The sequence below is a fragment of the Desmodus rotundus genome, chromosome 3, assembly GCF_022682495.2.
Source record: "Desmodus rotundus isolate HL8 chromosome 3, HLdesRot8A.1, whole genome shotgun sequence".
Classification (NCBI taxonomy): Eukaryota; Metazoa; Chordata; class Mammalia; order Chiroptera; family Phyllostomidae; genus Desmodus; species Desmodus rotundus.
In genome coordinates, this window is record NC_071389.1 from 108,425,502 (window position 1) to 108,444,590 (window position 19,089).

The 19,089-nt window shown below is 47.8% G+C and overlaps 1 protein-coding gene across 1 annotated transcript; it reads right to left on the reverse strand.

Annotated features, from left to right (window-relative positions):
* Window positions 1-13,748: 13,748 nt before the first annotated feature.
* RASL11A (RAS like family 11 member A) lies at window positions 13,749-16,268 on the reverse strand. Its single transcript, XM_024551053.4, has 4 exons — window positions 15,934-16,268; window positions 15,497-15,553; window positions 15,312-15,391; window positions 13,749-14,388 (listed from the first exon to the last, which is right to left on the reverse strand). The coding sequence occupies exons 1-4, from the start codon at window positions 16,055-16,057 to the stop codon at window positions 13,921-13,923; spliced, it is 729 nt and encodes a 242-aa protein (XP_024406821.1). The 5' UTR covers window positions 16,058-16,268; the 3' UTR covers window positions 13,749-13,920.
* Between the last annotated feature and the right edge of the window lie 2,821 nt (window positions 16,269-19,089).

The following is a 19,089-nucleotide window of genomic DNA, read 5'->3' on the forward strand; positions in this document are numbered from 1 at the left end:
AAGGAAAATGAATTCAAAAGAAACAGAAGGAGAAATTTTGTGTACTAGCAAACACAGACAAAAAAACAAACAAGCAAATGAAAAAAAAAAAAAAAACGTCCAGCCTTGGCCTGTGTGGCTCAGTTGGTTGGAATGTTGTCCTATGCACCAAAAGGTTGTAGGTTGATTCCCAGTCAGAGCACATACCTAGGTTGCGGGTTTGATTCCTGGTTGGGGCATGTATTGTATTATATTGTATTGTATTGGAATCAGTTTCTCTCTCACATCAGTGTTTCTCTCTCTCCCTCCCTGTCTCTTTCTCTCTCTTTCCCCCTTCTTCTCTCTCTAAAATGAATAAACTTAAAAAAAAAAAAACAACCAAGGAAATTCCATACTGTTTTCCACAGTGGCTGCACCAGTCTGCATTCCCACCAACAGTGCACTAGGGTTCCCTTTTCTCCACATCCTGTCCAACACTTGTTTGTTGATTAGTTTTTGATAGCCATTCTGTCCAGTGTGAAGTGGTATCTCATTATGGTTTTAATTTGCATCTCTCTGATGGCTAGTGATGCTGAGCATCCTTTCATATGTCTCTGGGCCCTCTGTATACCCTCCTTGGAGAAGTGTATGTTCAGGTCCTTTGCCCATTTTTAAAATGGGTTGTTTGTCTTCCTGGAGTGGAGTCAAGTGAGTTCTTTATATATTTTGGAGATCAAACTCTCATCCAAGGTATCAATGGCAAATATATTTTCCTATACGGCTGGTTCTCTTTCCATTTTAATGCTGTTTTCTTTAGCTGTGGGAGTGGTGGTGGGGAAATGGAGACAACTGTACTTGAACAACAATTTTAAAAAGTTAAAAAAAAATTTTATTTAAAAAACAACCAAGTAAACAGTAACAAATGTTGCTGAAGAATGGCTGAACGATTGCTGGCCAGTGATACTGTTGACCACAGCCCACAACTTGGCACTCTGCCTTCCTTGACTTCCAGGACAATGAATGCACTTCCCAGACTGGCTCTCCTACTTCTGATGCTCCTCTTTTGCCCTGTCCGGGCCTGCCTTCACCCACAGCTCGTCATCAACCCAGACTCCATCCTTGGTTGTCCTCCCTCTTGTCCTCCTGCCACACACCTCATTTTGGACAAATGTGTTCACTGTCAAGTCTGTCCCCCCAATTCAAAATCTGTACCCCAACATCTCAGCTCAAATGCCTTGTGGGCTTCTCAGTCTCAACGTTCCCACCTCTGAATACATCTAAAAGCCAAGGGAAGACTTTTTTGGGCCACATGGAGGAAGTTCTCCCAATGTGAGACTGTGCTGGACCAGGCTTAAATGACTTGGAAGACAAGAGATCATGGGTTAAAATAAGGTAGGAATCTATGTGTTGTGTTCACCAATATATCACCCACAGCTTATATAGCACCTACCACCTATCCATTTGTTGAGAGGAAGAAAGAAAAGGAGAAAGGAAGAGAAAGACAGAGAGGGTGGGGGAGTAGGGGACAGAGGGAAAAAAGAATGAAACACCTTGACTCAAAACCCAGCTATTTACTAAATATATGACCTTAGGCAAATGACTCGGCTTCCCTGTCTCTAAGCCTCAATGTCCTCACCTGTAAACTGAGGCACCAACTCCTGGTTGGTTGAGGATCGAATGAGATAATATATGTAAAATGCTCAGTGTAGGGCCTTGAGCCATAAATACTATTGTTATTATTGATGAGAGTCATATAGGTGGTGAGAACCAAGGGTTTGAAACGTGCCTATTTAACTTGACGTCCAAGCTTCTTCTCTCTGCTGTTGTTCCACCCAATGGCCATTTGTTTAAAGGACACGGCATATTCCAGGTTCACACTCACCTTCTAAAAACCCTGTCCTGGCCACTCAGAGCCCTGTCTCCTCTGGTGAAAGTTAAGTCTGTTCTGAGAACAACCAAGGATCTATCAGCAGCTGTTTCTGTGAACTTGATAAAACCTCTCCAACAGATCGACAGTCTCTGACACGTGAAAAGACAGAGTAGGCAGAACCGTTATGATGCACTCAGCCTGTTCTAAGCCTCAAGGAAATCAGCCTGAGTCATCGTGCTTGTCAGCCGAGCCTTTCAGCAGCACTGGAAGATTCTGTTCCTAGCAGCAGACCGGACTGCTCCTGAGCAAGGGGAAGCAGGAAGCTCAGGCCACTCTCTCACTGTTGTTGACCAAGTGCTGGGAACCTGTTTTGGGAACACTAAGCCACAGCAGAACGGAGGGACACAAGAACAGCCTATCCTGCTGGGAGGGATGGCAGCCAAAGAATTCCAGTGTCTGAGACTGTCACAGAGCACTCACTCCTTTCCTGAGGCCCTGTAACGCTCTCTTCCTCCCCAAGAAGTAGAGAGGGGTGGCAAGCAGTGACCCTCCTGGCCTGCATATGTCTCTGACCACAGGAAATGGCTCTTCAGGAGAGGCGGTATGGCTTGGCAGCTGAGAGCGTAGAATCTGGAGCCAGACAGCCTGGGTCTGCATTCTGTCTGCCTCTTACCATCTGTGCAACCTTGGGAAAGTTATTTGACTTCTCTGTGGCTCAGTCTTCTCATCCATGATGAGAACCTTAGAATGAAGTTGAAACCAATGTCAGAATGAAGAAATGGGAGGAATTTCTAGGCTGCTATCATATGAGATGGTAAGTGTTTCTATTGTCAAAGGTAGCTGGGATCAAGTATTTAGTCAAATGCATGCTAACTGATACAAGAAGGAAATCATAAATTCTAGAGCTAGAATAAATGGTAGAGACCTTCTAACCCAGCTTCCTCATTTGCAGGTGAGGAAACAGGTAAGCCAGCAGTGCAGTGACTGAGGGGCAGTGCCCACCCTCCTCACTGCTCTGCTGGAGCTATGGCATGAATCAGTGAGGGTGGAGGTCTCTACCCAGGGGAAACTGGAGTCATGACTGATACCCGGCTAAGGACTGTGTCAGTGGGCCACATCCAGGAAGGAGGTGAATTGACCCACATGACCTAAGACAGTACAAAAAATTAGTGATGAACATCCTACTCACTGTTACTGATTCTCTATCGACCAACTGGAATTTACCAAGCCCCCATGTAAGCCTTACCCTTTGGGGGGTGCTAAGAGTTATCCAAAGAAGTGTAGACATGGTTCCTGATCTCCACAATGTACAGCTTGGGTTTGTACGGCCCTTCACAGCTAACAGGGTTTTTTCAAACTCATGAGGTCTTCCTGATTATGCCTTGGAGGTATGGGAAGATAGAACGCCTGAGTGGCAGTCTTACCGAGGAGAGAGCCTGTATGTGACTCTCCTCAATAAACCTAATAGGAGTGGCACCAGTCTACTTGAGCCGCCATAACCAAGTACCATAGAATGGGCTGCTGAAACAACAGAAATTTTCACAGTTCTGGGGGCTGGAAGTCTGAGATCAAGGTATTGGTAAGGTTAGTTACTTCTGAGCTTGTCCTCTTGGCTTGGGGATGGCTGTTTCCCCCCGTGTCTTCCTATGGTCTTTCCTCTGTGTGTTTATGCTCAAATTTCCTCTTTTTATAAGGACACCAGACAGATTGGATTAGGGCCCAATGATATGACATTATTTAATTTAATGACCTCTTTAAAGACCCTATCTGTCTGTAAATAGTCACATTCTGAGGTGCTGGGGAGTTAAACTTCAACATAAGAATTTGAGGGGATACAATGCAGCCCATAACAGAGGGCATCGTTTCTGGAGAACGCACCCACACCACCCTAAGTGTTCGAAGTAATTATTCACAGCTACAGAAACCTAGCACATCCTGGGCGTAGCCCAGTGCCGCTTCTCTGAGTCCTCCAAAGCAGCGTGGGGGCTGGAGTTGGGGACTGGAAGGTAGAGGCAGGAGATGGGCCTAGCTGCCAGTGACATTGACCATGCAAAGTAGGTCTTACTGGATTTGAGAAAATTGGTTTTGCCGTCTGCCACAGTCATGTTACACTGGGCCTTTCAATGCTCTTCAGGAAGAACTTATGCAAACAGCCTCTACACTTAATGCTTCCATTTAAAAAATGTTTACAACAAACACCAGACTTCTGGTTCCTGAACAAAGTCATCATCAGCAAGACCACAACCTTGTCTGTATAAATCAAGAGTCCAGGACAAGTGGTCTTGTGCAGCATTTCACCGATGCGGATCCTGGCCAGCAGGATCCTGTGTTGTGGCAGCAACAGACAAATACACACAGACTACAGAAATCCTGTGGAGGAAAAGGGACAGCATGGCCACATGAGGGCCAGAGAGAGCCCCCGAGAGAGCGCCGACCCCTACCTAGACAGGCTTTTATTGCTTTTCTGGGCACATTACATCGAGGATGGTCCTCATTTACTATGCACAGGTTCACTGTAGGTGATTACTTTTTACAGACAACAAAGGACAGAATACTGCTAATTACTTCAAAGAGAAGGATGTTACAGCTCAAGGGGGAAAGTGGTTGAACTGGTTACACTACGTACTTGGGTGGTTTAGCACAGACTTTAGGAAGTTAAAGATACTCAGTAAACATTTGCTGCCTCAATTCAGGGTGAGGGAGTTTTAGCAAAAGCAAATCTCATAGCAACCTCGGTACAATGCAGGCCCGATTCCCCACGGGAGAACCTGTCTGTGGGTGTGGGTCCTGCCTGCTGAACCTCGCACCCACTGGCTTTTCCAAGTGGGAGCTGGGCTACATTTCCCACACGTGGGACAGTTCCCCATATTTCACAGTCTCCAGTTTCCTAGCACAGGCAGAATAAGAATACTTAAAATTCAGATTAATTTCATCTCACCTCTGACAACCACCAACTATCCTGTGGACTGGAGGTCCCCCAAGATCACTTGTACTCGAATATTCTGTGACTCTAGCTAGTGTCATGAAAAGCAGCAGAAGCAATGAATGCTTTGTTGTTTCTTTCAGCCATTCACTCACTCAGCGAGTATTGATCAAACACTTACTATGTGCTGGGTGCTCAGGCTGGAGGGGCGAAGAGGTAAGAGGAGGCTTTGTGAAGAAATGGCATTTGAGTTTGCCCTTTCAGACAAGCTAAGGTCTTGATGGGCAGAAGGAACTCCAAGTAGAAGAAACACATGAATAAAGGCCAAGAAACAGGAAAGACTACCCATATTTAGTGATGATGAGTAGATACGGTCTGCTATGAACCTAGAGAGGATTATGCCAGGGAAACAGAGCTGCCAGTCTAGAGGGGTAGATAACGTGATTGTGCCTAACAGGGAGAGCTTCACCTGGCCATCTGCCCTTCACCTCCTACAGGCTTGAAGTCAACATACAGAGATCAAGGAGAAGGGGCGGAAACACCGGAGGAAGGCAGATCATTCTTCTTTCTGGAAAAGGATGATGAGAGGAAGGAGAATCAGTGATGATGACAATAAGGTGCTTTGACTATAAACAGCCTAGGTATTCTTCAGTTGGAATGTACTGTAGCTCTGCATTCTGATTATTCTAGTGGGCATTTGGATCAGTGTGGGAAAGCAACTTGACTGCCTATTTTTGAGCATCTCAATCTGTCACTGGTTGAGTGATTTTGTTTGTATACCATTCACAAGATGAGTATTATTGCTCACAGAAGTACTTCCTTTCAAAGCAGGATGGGTGGAAGTCGAGAAGTTTATGCTGGGCCTGTGATTGGCCTCTGAGACCAAAGTTAGTGTCTATTGCAAGACTGCCCCAGCTCCAGGTGCCCCTAAAACAGAATCCCAAGTGAACATGCTGGCTTCCTAAAGTATATTGGGAGTAGAGACAATAAAGAGAGGTGTGTGTGCCTTGCCAAACTGTCCCTTCTGCAGGAAGTTTGAGGGGATGGATGAGGTCTGGGCAGCCAATCCTAGCTGTTCAACACAGCTCAGTCATCTGAACAAGCAAGTGCCTTCCTGTCCAAAATTGTCGATCAAGAAACTCCTTCTTGCTTGAGCGTAGGATTCTGAGTTTTCAGTGCACCCAGAAAACCATAAAGGGAAACTTGTAAAATGTTTTTTCCCTTCTGGAGCATGAAAAAATGGAGTGGTCTGCTTTGTGCCAAAGGAATGGGCGAGGCCCTACCTCATTAGAAAGATCCAGTGATGCTGTTCGGGTGGGTTGTACTCCTTGCGCCCTGAGTTTCTTCTGAGTCGAGAGCATCTATGTGTCTCTTTAATTCAACGTTTTCTTCCACCTAGCCCTCTGTTGGGGTTTCTTTTCCTGCATTCCCCTCCCCTCCATACTAAAAAGCCATCTTTAGTACCTCTATTTCCTTTGTTCTAAACCTCCAGGCACCCTCCTTTCTGTGGGCTCTGCTTTTGAACCATTCCTCCTGCACCCACCACCTCTTGTCCATGCCCCGCCACTGTTCTGGTCCAAGGGACTCGAGCTGGCCTCCTGGTCTCCGACTCCTGCTGCAGCTGCTGCCTGTGCTCCCTCTGCTCCCTCTGAGGGCTCCTACAGTCTGCACAACAGAGCCTCCCCCTTCCTGGCAGGCCATCAAACACTTCACAGTCCGCTTGCTCACAGACTTCCCTCTGCTCCCTCCTGGAGCACTCTTGCCTGTACTTCACACACCAGCCCAACCAAAGGACCAGCTCCTTGGAGAAGGCCGGCCCTTCTGCACCTGGAACTGTGTGCTCTGGCTGCTCCTTTGGGCTTGGCGCTCTGCCTCCCTCCACCCTTGACAAGTTCCTCAGTTGAGTAGCCTGCTTCTCTCTCTGCTGCTCACTTTAATCCCCTCTTTCATGAAGACCAAAATCTTTTCCCTGACCACCCACTCTGTTCCCAGAGCACGTTGCTTGTCACTTATTCATGGCTTCTGTCTGTGTTTGCCTTGTATTCTGTGATGTGGGTCTCAGCTTCTTTAAAAATGTGCCAATCTCTTAGGGACAACTGTTTATTTAAGCAGACAGCAGAACAGCTGGCTTGTAGTTTACAACATCCTCTGGGTAAAACAGTATTTGAGGGCACAGTCTTCTGCAGCCAAGGCCTGACCTGGGTCTCAGCTCTGCCTCTTCCCAATTGTGTGACCTGGGACAAATCTCTCAGAGGCTGTGGGCCTCGGTTTATACATCTGCAACATGGGGATAATAATACTGCATATATCACAGGATCATTGCAAGATAAAATGAGTCAATCCACAAAAACTCTTTGGAACAGTGTCCAGCACAGGCCGCATGCTTGATGGATTTGGGGTACTCTTATTCTTGGGTCTCACCTGGAATTGCTGTACCAGGATCTCTGGAAGTGATCCCAGGAATCTTCTTTTTAAACTAGACTTCCCAGGTGAGTCTACTGCACACCAAGCTTTGCGGATCACTGATGTCATTCGAATGTCTTGTTTTGTAAACGAGGAACTTGAGGACCAGGAAGGTGAAATGACTTAGCTAATTTCAAAAATACTTTACCTAATCCACTACCTAGTCCTCCTTTAATTATTCATGAACCCGAACAAGTTCACAAGTTCAAGCAGCGCCAATCAAGTTTGATTTTTGATGCCTTCCCCACCCAAGGGTCTTTGATCTTGTGGGCAGCCTAGAGGGAGGGGACCAGAGCCCATGGAACTGGCACAGACAGAAAGCCCAGTTTGTGCCACTACACCCAGCGCTTTACAGTTCAGCCATGAGAGGGCCCACCCCATGAATTGCCATTTCTTTTATTTCCTCCATTCTGTCTAGGATCCTCAAGTTTACAAATAAGGATGGCCTTGACCGTCAGATTTTTCTTCAGTCTGACCATGTTCCTCCAAGGCAGAGGATCTCGCTGTGATTTGTGTTGGTCAAATAGTCTTCTGGGTGTGTCATTCCTCTGCGTGGATTAACATTCAAGTCAGTTAACTGAGTAAATAAAGCAGATTGCCCTCCCAAACATGGGTGGGTCTCTTCCAGTTGAGTAAAGGACTACGTAGAGCAGAAGGGCTGACCACCCCTCCAGTGAGGGAGCTACTGCAGCCTTGAGCTGGGATATCAGTACCTTCCTGCTTTGGGGACCAGCTCAAACAGCAGTTCTTCCTGAGTCTCCAGGAAGTGTGCCGTCGGCTCTCTGGCATCTCCAGTTTGGGACTGCAGATACTGGGACTTCTCAGCCTCCACTATCCTGTGAGCCAATTCCTTATAATAAATCTCTTCACATAGCAGTACATCCTGTTGGTTCTATTTCTCTGGAAAATTGAGAAATACCTGCAAATTCGGTAATTATAGTAGCTAATTGTTGTTACTAGTTTTGTTATGCTACGAATGATGTGACTAGCACACGGTTCCTGGTGATGGCCCCTCAAACTTTGCAGCAGCATTCTCTTATTTTCCCCATCTGGGGACATACGTGCTCGTGAGGACAATGGACACACACACACACACACACACACACACACACACACACGTTACCATCCTGGACCAGACTGAGTTGGGGTGGGAAGGCACTTTTAGCTCCCAAATGTGCATTGTGAATTTCTGCTTCTGGCATCTTCCCACTGGAGTAAATCGTTCACTCCCTTAGCCCCTTCCCAATGCTGACATCCAACAACCCCTGACCCCCAAACCCTGCCTAGCCAGCCACCCAAGGTGCTAACCTCCTGCCTCCAGGAGAAAATAACAGGCTCGAATCCCTGGGGGCTGGGTGCAGACTGCTTCTCAAGATGCTGGTCAGAGAAGAGATTGAGGAGAGATGTGGCCAGTGGGAGGGAGTCCCTGGGCATGCTGACTTTGATAATGCCTGCCACTCAATCTCCTACCACTGCTCTCACCCCACCACAGCTTTCAAAGTGGTGGAAAAGACCCCATCCTGGAGAAGGACATGGCCTTATCAGATGGTTCTGAGGAGACTGGATGAAGCTCAGCAAGGTCAGCTCACCCCGCACCCAGCCTCACAGGAAACAGCACCAGGCAAAACACAGGCGTTCACACCCCCTGACTTTGTGTGGTATTCCTGCTTCTCCTTGTAAGTCTGACTTCCCCTGGGTCAGCAGGAAGCACGGGGAGAGCCAGCCTGGGATCTCACTTGAAAGCTGCAAACATGAGCCATTGGGCCCCAGTGACACCCAGGGAGCTGCTTAAAACACAATGCCTCCTCCACAGCTCAGATACACAGCAGCAGAGTCTTCACTTTTCACAAGTTCCTCAGAAGATGCTGGCTGCACAGACCTGGACAGGAGGAACAGCCCCGAGCTGAAGGGAATTCTTGGTCCTTTCTGGAGCCAGGCCTCCTGGTCCTCTGCCTTTTGTGACGTTAGACCGTCATGTGACCCCTCTGAGCCTTGGTTTCCTCCTCTGGAAGATGGGAATGGTAATATTTAGACCTCAAAGGATTACTGAGACAGTTAAGCACCGATAATTGTTAAGTATTTTTACTGAAGGAATAACTACTCCCCTGCAGCCCTTCTTTCCTAAATGTGAAATGGGAGAAGTCACACCTTTCACAGCAACTATTAAATCTTTTAGGGTATACAAGCAAGCTCAAGAAGCACGATTTCCCCCCAACACCACCTCATAATGTACCAATGCACCTTTGAACAAAATAAGACACTACAACCTACAGAGCAGTTATACATGCCAGACTCTGCCCGGTGGGTGGTGCTTGTCTCCCTTTGAAGATAAGGAAACTTACAGCACAGGGAGCCCAAGGTCACACGCTCATCGACAGCAAAGTGGGGTTTGCCCCTGGTCTCACTCTGGAAGCCATGCAATGCCGCCTCCTCGAAGCTGGTCAGCGATTGTGTGTTCATTGGCAGGAATCCCCAAACTTCCCCATTTCCCCAGAGTTATAAACCCATGTCAGTATTTCCAGGCAAAATCTGTTTACATAAGTAAGCCTAGTAGTTGACATTGTTCTTCTAATTTAAGCACAGGATGCCAGTAAGAAATGGCAGGGGATATTCCACAAATTTAACTCATGAATCCTCAACTGAACGTAAGTACGTTCAAAGGAAATAATGCTTTACAATTCATAAAGTAAAAAACATCATTTTCTTAATAAGGGTGCTTTCCCACTTTACAGGGTATTTGCTTCTGCTCCCTGCTTTGCTCCATGTGCACCCGCCACTGATTTTGTCAAAACACTCAGATTTGGACCCATCTTAGCTCACCTTACACTCCACAGAGCTCCGCCCTCAAGGCAGGGCTCCCAGAGCCCCACCGTCCCAGCTCCTAGACCAGAAATGCTGTCTTGATCGCAACATTAACCACGAGGCGTTCCATACAGCAGGCTCTCAATAAATGTGATTTGAAATCATGAAAATCACTACTGCAGACACCTGTTTTGGTTAAGCAGCCCTGCTTTCAAGAATGGGGAAAGGGCCGTCTCTGACCATTTGAGAGTGAAACCCAGACTACAGATGCACACCACTGCACTCATGAGTGATACCGAAGTATCGTTACGGACTCCTCAATTTCTGTAATGGTTCAGCTTAGCAAATAGTTTGGAGGATCCTCTTTTGTACCGGACACTCTGACAGGTTCTGTGGAGCTAAGAAGAATGAGACCCTTCCCACCCTAATGGAGCTCATTTGCTGCTGGGCAGTGTACTTTTTTTCTAGTATAAGCAAATTTCTACTCTGTACACTGAAACTTGTTCTGTTATTGCAAACTAATCATTGCAATCATCTGGTGCCCTAGCTAACTTAATGGTGTTTGGAAAATAATCATTTTGGGTTTTTTTCCCTATATGACATCTTTCTTATTGAGAGTCAAAGCAGTTTAAAACTAGGTCTTTCAAAATATATTTCACCTTTTGGAGACAAATGAAATGGTAAGAGTAAATTATTAATCATACAAATATGTGTATCATAAACTTGAATTGGTAAATTGGCATAATGAGAAATTGGAATTACAACACATACAATGGGGAGAAAAGCTACCGGAGCCTCCAGTCCAAGACTTCACCATCATCTCGTCTTCCCTATTTGCTGTTTTGTTTACTGCCGCCTTCCACTGCTGCCTTTCACAGCGATTTATTTTAACCAATTTCTCTAAACAGATATTAATAAACTTTAGGACTTCCATTGAGACCTTCACCTCAACACAAGCAAAACAAATTTATTTTCTTCTGTTAGAATTGATGTATTTTTCCATTATTCAGTTCTGCTTTTCACGAGTCTCATGTGAAGCACGAATGTTTGCAGGATGTACAATTTAGCCTTTGGATCCCGTCCATTTCTCCAGGACTGCGCTGCTAGGCATGCCAATTAGATCACTCTGCAGTTTTAGAGTGCAGTCAGACCAAGCCTTGACCCGAGGAGGGGGAGGGGCCAATGGGAACCTGGGGATTTCAAAAACAGAGGCTCTGATGGGGGCAGGGGAGCAAAGAGGCTGCAGGGCCACTGTAGCTCCAACTCCCTCCCGAGGATGGCAGCGATGGGCTCACTTCCAGGCGAAAATGCGCACACATTGGCCTCTCCCCACCCACCAAGTTTTCAGTGTTTCAGGAGTTCTGCCCCTATCAGTAATGTAATGACACCCAGGGTTCCTGCAGCCCCATCCTCCCCATTCCTGAGAAGAAGGAAGGTGAGTTCCAGGCTCAGCTTCCTCTCTAAGGGCCTCCTGGGTGCCCACTCACTCCCAAATCCTCAGACTCTTGGCCGTACCCACAAATCTGATGACTTCCTGCCTCAACCACCTCCTCATAACTAACTCCCTGCTCCCCTCTTCCATTTCCAGGGCTAGGATCCCAGGACTTTTCCGGGTGTTCCCCAAGCACTTGATCCCCGAAGTGACCCCGCTGCCATGAACAGAAAGCTGAGGAAAGAGACAACAGGCCTTGAGGTCCCTCTGAGACCAGGGAGCCAGGTCCTGTGCTAGGCCAGTTCTGGGCCAGAGAATAAAGGAAGTTTTGTGATGCTGAGGACAGGAAAAATACCATGTGGAGTGCTTTCCACTTGACCCCCCAGCCTGCTGGGGCCCTTGCAGGTTGTCACTTCCCTTGGAACTACCCTGTGACTCATCTTTGACCCCTCTGGTCCACAGTGTGCTCACTTGGAACCCAGTAATAGGCTGCCTTGGGACATCTCTTGTATTGTTCTTTTGCTGTCGCATTATAATTGAACTCTTTCCCATGGGATGTTTGACCTCAGCTTCTGGAAGGCAGAGGACCCCCTGGCACTGGGTGGCAATCTGGGCATGCTGTGAATGTAACAATGAGTAGGAGGATCAGATGTTCTCAGGCCCGTGCTTACATATGGTAGGAAGCAGGAACAGACAATGATAGAACTTCTTTTGTTCTGAGGGTGTGCAAATGAGCAAGGAGAATTGGGCACTTTTAAAAAGATAGTGGAATCTAAAACAACACTTTTTTTCTTAAATATGTGGACACGCCTTTAGACACAAATTATCTAATTTCCTAAATGCCTCACGCCATTGTGCATAGGGAGATGCCCCCGCTGCAGGGAAGAGTGGTGCAACCATTGCAGTCTGGACAGAGGTGTCCGGGAAAGGAAGGATGATGGTCTACAACGGCCATGTGCTGCAAGGTGACACTTTCTGTAGCTGCTAATAAAGAACTTTAACTACTCAGAATGTCTTCTGTCCTTGTTCTGCAGAAGTGACAAGTGTCATTGTAATCTCCCATTATTGTCTCTTGGAACCAATAAATAACACATTAGTCATTTATTCATCAAATATTTCCTGAAAACCTACCGCTCCATGTGCAAGCCCTGGGCTAGAAGCTTGCAATACAAAGTCATAAATTGTAGTTGCCGCCCTTGGGCAGCGCTCCTTCCAAAGGAGGTGACAAGTAGCTGCATGACACGGTTGGGTTATAACACAAATGCAGTGAAAATAGAGGAACTCAGAGAAGGCACCTCAGAAGCTGAACGTGGCATGTGACTTGGGCCTTGGGTCAAGGACTTAGCCATCCTTGAGATGGAGAAGAGGGAAAAGTATTTGAGGCAGAGGTAATAGTTCACGCCAAGGCAGAAGGTGTGAAAGAGCTTTGCGTATACTGAGAAAGACAGACCGCTCTACGGGAACGGAGGGGTGTGTGTCTGGGGGGTGCGTGTTTTGGCAGAAGGCGATGATGAAGCTGGAGAGGTGGTGAATAATCTTGATGCCGTGTCTCCTTTATATTTTATCCACTAAATAAGGGGAAACTAGCTGAAGTTTTTCAACCATGGAAATAAAACAATTAGGGTTGGTTTTAGTAAGGTGGTTCTGGTGCGAAGAAAGAATTAGACAGCTGTCATTCCAGAAGCCAAGAAACCGGAGTCCTGCCTATACTGGTAGAGGCCTGAATTAAGGCACAATGATGCTTTAGAGAAAAATAGAGATAATCGGCAGATTGGATACCCTAATGAATGTGAGGGTTAGGGAGACAGAGAGGGAAGTGGGACTTTTAGGCAACTCCTGGATGGTAGAGTGCACTTGCTGATAGAAATACTGGAAAAGGTTGTTTTTTTGTTTTTTGTTTTAATAAGGGTAGGAGGATGAACTTCCATTTGTACCAACAGATACTAATATTATTCATGTTTGTGAGTTTTAGCATCAGTGCACAGTGAAAATCATGTGATGTCAATTTCATGCCTGTGGCAAAGCGCCCTAATTAAAGACATCCTAAAGTTATTCAAATCTCTTTCCTCCTCCACATGTTTCTCTTTCTCCCACAACAGATTTCCTGCACTTAAACCCCTCCCGACAGAGAGACACCAATCAGAGTTCAGACTGAGGGCAAGCATGGAGCAATTCTGGGCTCTGGTGCAAGTATGATTTCTATAAAAAGATATTTAAGAAACAAGGCGAAATGTTGCCATTTTGCCTTTAATGGAAAAGTGGCAAGCAGTTACAGTAAAAAAAAAAAAACATTTTATTAAAAAAAAATGTCAACTTCTAGGCAATCACTGAATTTTCAGAAATACACATACACTTGCAAACCAATAGTTTGTATAAAAATAAACTCTGAATGTGTGATTTAAAAGGGAGACCCCCAGTCTTCTCAGCTGCACCAATGCACAATAAAAAGAAGGCAAGTTGTCTGAGGTGGCTTTACCCCAGGGCAGATGGGGCTTTGACTTTGGAAGACAGAGCCTGCTTGAAGCGCCTCTTCAGGTCTTGCATGTTGGGAGAGCGTGGCCGAGGAATGATGGAGGCCCTTCTCCTCTCCCCGCCGAGGCTGTGCAGCTTGCTCACTTCTTTGCATAGATGCTGAAACACATCGCAGACATCTTCGTAGTTTTCGCTGGTGGAAATTTCAAGGAACGGGCTGCCCAGCTCATTGGCTAATTGAACGCCGTCGTCAGTCTGCACCTGCCGGGCATGCAGCAGGTCCCTTTTGTTGCCCACGATGATGACAGGGGCCTTTGAGTCAGGGTGGACCTTCCGGATGTGCTGGTACAGGGGGCGAATAGACTGGTAGCTGTCGTAGTCTGTGATGGAATAGACCAGCAGAAAGCCCTCTGCCCACTGCACCCATTTGTACAGGGAGTCAGCCACCTGCACGAGGTTGTCTTGGACCTGAGGAGATCAAAGGGAGCCTGATCAAGGAACCGGCAGTGGGAGAGGACTCACAATAACATCAGAGTAACCCCTGAACAATGGTTGAAAAAGAAGTCACTAAATATAGTTTTCAGATTCTGCCCAGCTTCTGCACAGGAGGTTTTCGATGCAGAAAAAGCAAATTCTGAGGCAAGTTCCCCGTCTGGGTTATTTTATTAGCTGTTACCAATGCATTGTTTTTAACCCCCTTGCTTGGCAGGTAGTCTGTGGTGAACCCAGGCTGACTGAAGAATGACATCAATGAGAACTTTCAAATCAGAATGTCGCAATTTTTAGGGAACTAACTCAGAAAAAGAATTGAAAATAAGCCAAGATAAATATCTATTCCCAAAACCCATAAAAATATTTTTAGCATGTTCCTCTTGAGAATGTTCCAGAAACAAGTTTTTTCTTTCTGTTCTTCTACGAGACCTTTCCTCCCTAGAAGGGAGAGCAATTAGGAACTTGTTAATCAAGTTACATTCCTGACAGGGTGCCAGGGGTGTCTGACTGCAGTTGACTTGAGGGGAAAGCTAGAAACAGAAGCTCTTCGGTAGTCCTTGCTAGGGGAGAAGCCCCTCCCCAGAACCCCACCCGGACTGTTTTGTTAATGGTTCCACCATCCAGCTCACAAAGTGGTGGTAGACCCATCCCAGTAGCGATGCCCTAACACCTTTACAAAGAGAAGTTAAGCACGTCTCCCCTTCTCCGAGGTCGCTCAAGGGAGGAAGCTGCCTCTAACCGTCCAGTCCGCACTCCCTTGGAGGGTTTCTAACAGCCCACTGACCGGCCCCTCCTGGGTTTGCCCACTGCTCCATCTAAATGCACAACAGGCCTGTAGAGACGTCTTGCTCACGCTCCGGAGCAACCTCAGTGTGGGAAGGGAAGTTCGCCATCCTCACCTGGACTCCTCCGGGGGTGTCCTGGATCTGCAGGGACAACTGGTCTCCCTCGACACAGACAAGCCGTGAGTATAATTTGCCTAGAGAATGAAGGAGAGTCTACTTTTAAATTCTTACACTCTCAGCAGGACAAAGAAAGTCGAAGCATGCAGCCATAAAAGCAGGGGACACGTAATTATTCTAACCTGTATTCGGTTCATAATCGCCAATGAATCTCTTGGTCAGAAAGCGCACAATCATCGCTGAAAATGAAAGAGTAAAATCAGCGGAAGGACTCGGACAAGACCGTCAAACCTCGACCCTCTCGGGGAGAAGGAGGGAGGGCCGAGCTGCGGACTCTGCAAAACCCAGAGGTGGTCGTCGTGGTCTTTGGTGGTGGGGACCCCGGCAGAGCAGGTACTCGACCTGCTGCACCAGCCCGCGTTCCCCAACAGGTGCCCAAACAGCCGCAGCTCTCGAGTGGATGCTGCGGGAAGCCGCGGGAAACCAGGCGGGAGGGGATGTCCGCTTCGTCCCGGGTCCTGTCCTCCCCTGCCACAAACTCCAGCTCTTCCCCAGCCCCCGGGGGTCCCCGGCCAGGCCCGGGGCCGTCGACGCCCCGTGCGGTCCCCTAGACACTCACCGCTCTTGCCCACGCGGCCGGAGCCCAGCACAGCCAGTTTGATGTCCCTGGGCAGGAGGCAGTCGGAGGAGGACTCGGGGATGGGTGCGAGCAGAAAGTGCCCGGACATGCTGGGCGGCCGCATGGACCGCGTCCGGCCGCGGAAAGCACCAGCCTACCCAGCGGGGCCTCGGCCACAGAGAGCGCGGCTGGCGAGCGGCGAGCGGACTCCGGCTCCAGAACCCGGCGGACGCGGAGCTGTCAGCCCTGCAGGCTTTTAAACCGCTCCACGGTGTGGGGGCGGTGGCTGCGCGGGGGCGCCTCTCGCTCCTCCTCTTCCCCGCCCTTCCCGCAACGGCGGGCGGGGCCGGAGCAGGAACTCGAGGGCGTCACCTCTGGCGTGGGCTCTGCCCCGGAACCGGGGGGCTCGGGGCTCCCAGTCCCTGGAAATGCAGCCACGACCCTGAGAGCTCCGGAGAGGCCTCTCGCCCGGCTGTGCCCGCAGAGCCCCGGGAACCGCCCCCCCCCACTAGTCACTACACTATACTAGTGGTGAACCGAGGCCGGAGTTAGGAGCTGGGGGACCAGAGGAAAAGGAAAAAGCGCAGTCGGATGTTTCTGCAACAGTGGGAGGGAGAAATTCCTGTCGGATGTTGCCTTTTATTTTCACAAGGCAGTAAGGGGTGGCATTAATAGGGAAAAGGGGAGGGAGGGAGAGTCCCGAGATATATAAAGGAACTGTAGTCCCTAGCCAGGCTGCAGATCCGTGAAGGCCCCTGGGGGCAGTAATTGTTTGCACCTCCGCAGGCCTGGTTGCATTGACTCATTAGAGAACACTCAGTAAGCACTCCCTTCCCTGGGAGCTTTGGCTCAGGACCAGCGCACTTGAGTCACGCCTGTGCTTCACTGTTCAAGTACTGACTTCCAGGAGTAAAGTGGAGTTTGGGGGTTGGGGAGAGTGGGAGAAAGAGGACACAGAAATGTGGTCTGGTCTTGCCCGCCACTGCAATGCAGAGCCATGGGGGTTTATCCTTTATGGTTAGGAGACCTCCATGCTTCTGGCCCCCTGTGTTCTAGCTTCGTCTAATTGCTTACTAGACAGCCCCACCCTTCCTCACCCCTCCCTCTGTCCTGGTTGTATTAGTTAGCTTTTGCTGCAGGAAGAACAGCATGAAACCAATTGGCTTAAAACAATAATCCCTCATAGCTGCTTACAAGTCTGAAGGGCAGGTGTATTATCCTACTCTAAGCCAGGATAAGCTGATCTTGGTTGGCTCATTTATGCATCTGCAGAGAGCTGGCAGGGGCCGGGGAACTGGCATCATCCTGCAGCTGGTTGCCAGTCAGCTGTCATGAGAGGACAGTGGCTGCATCACATGGCTCTCCTCATCCAGCAGGCTGGCCAAGATTTGTTCTCCTGGTGGCTGAGGTTTCCAAGACAGTGACTTAGGCTCCCACGTGGAACTCATCACCTCTGCTGCTTTCTGTTGGCCCAAGCAAGTCACCATGCCAGCTCAAATTCAAGGAGTAGGGAAATACACTCTACCCTTTGATGGAGGGAGCTGCAGATGTACATTTGAAAGAACTGGGATGCAGACAGGAGTAGAGAATGGGACCCATTTTTGCAATGGACCACACTGGCTTGTGCCTCCAATCACCCAGTAGCAGCCCAGACTTCCCAGTCATCCCTGACTCCCACCATTCTCACTTCCACATTGATTAGTTGCCAAGTTCCATCATTTCAAGTTCCACTGGGAAGAACTGAAGCAGGGCACCACCTTCCCTGCCTGGGAAAGGGCACCATAAAGTTACTATTTACAGAACCTTGAAACGATTAGATTCCGGGGGTCTTTGAGCAGTTCAGTGAGAGGGGCCTGGGTGGTTCTCTCTCAGTTCTGTTGGCCTCTCCTTGTTGGACACAACATGGCTCCTGCTTCACCAAACATCAAGTCCTCATTCAAGCATGGAGGGAAGATCTGTCTTTTCTTATTGTGAAATAATTTTCAGGAGATCCCAGCAGACTTCCTCTAATATTTCGATGGCCAGAACTGAGAAGTTGGGGAAGTTTATCCAAGTATCTGGCAAATAAGACTGGGATTGCTATGGCTAACTTGAACAGCCACAGTTCCTCCCCAGGGCTGGACACAGTGCCACCTGCTAAACATCACGGGGCAGAAACTCTGTGGAGCGGCTGTCAATAGTGTCTGCCACAAACCTCACTTTCCTAGAGTCTAAATGCAGAACTTTCTAGGGCATATAAGCCCTTTCTTGGCTGAATCTTGGGCTTATTTCTTCACCTCAGTCAGTCTTACATTCCCAGTCAGGAATAAGATCGCTGAAGTTTAAGGTCACCCAGTAAGGAGGATTCCTGTTCCATGCCAGGTAATAATTATGTTCATTTTACATTTCCATCACACCTTTGCTCAGCGAGCTCACGTTATTCTGCTCTACCTAGAAGCTCTTTGCATTCACAAATACACGATACTACATGACCTTTTAGTGCAGACAATACATTAATGAGCAGACAATACATTAATACAAATAGTCCTGTGTAAATTGCTGTTGTGTTCTTCATCATTTGGATTTGTGTCCAATTATGTAAAATCGTGGTGCAGCAAACAGGCATGCTTGTCATTGTAGAAAAATGGAAATGCGTAGGCAGATATGGATATACAGATCCGTGGGTGTTTAGAATGAGTGTGAAGGGCAGAATTTGGAATATGCAAACACCACCACATGTAGGAGCGTAATACTAACCCTTTACCAGCTAAATAAGCTTGATTTCTAGCCCTGGAGCAAAACTTCACCAAAGATCTCTCCCACCACCGTCCATCACCCATCAATGGCCTTTCCTGTGTAGCCTAAATACTTACTACTGCCACTTACTGGAGACCCGGGGACTACCTTTTGATACTTTCCCCAGCAGTACAGGAAGAGCTTTGTCTTCTACCAACTCCCTATTTCAACAGTCAAAATAATTGAAAATCTACTTTGTATGGCTAAGTGCTGGTATAGAACACACAGAACAGCCAAGTTTCTATTATGAAATATTTACTGAGAGGACAACAAAGTGTAAGATACTCCTGCCTGCCTTCACAGGCATCCCCATAATGTTAAAATTAATTATCATTCATAAATTACTGAATTAACAGAGAAACTCTAAATCTCTATTCTTCC

Excerpts from the sequence above, each read along its gene's own strand:
- RASL11A (XM_024551053.4), bottom strand. The coding sequence starts at position 16,057 with ATGCGGCCGCCCAGCATGTCCGGGCACTTTCTGCTCGCACCCATCCCC. Across the intron at positions 15,392-15,496 it reads CGATTATGAACCGAATACAG|GCAAATTATACTCACGGCTT; the intron begins GTTAGAATAATT and ends TTCATTCTCTAG. Across the intron at positions 14,389-15,311 it reads ACACCCCCGGAGGAGTCCAG|GTCCAAGACAACCTCGTGCA; the intron begins GTGAGGATGGCG and ends TGATCTCCTCAG.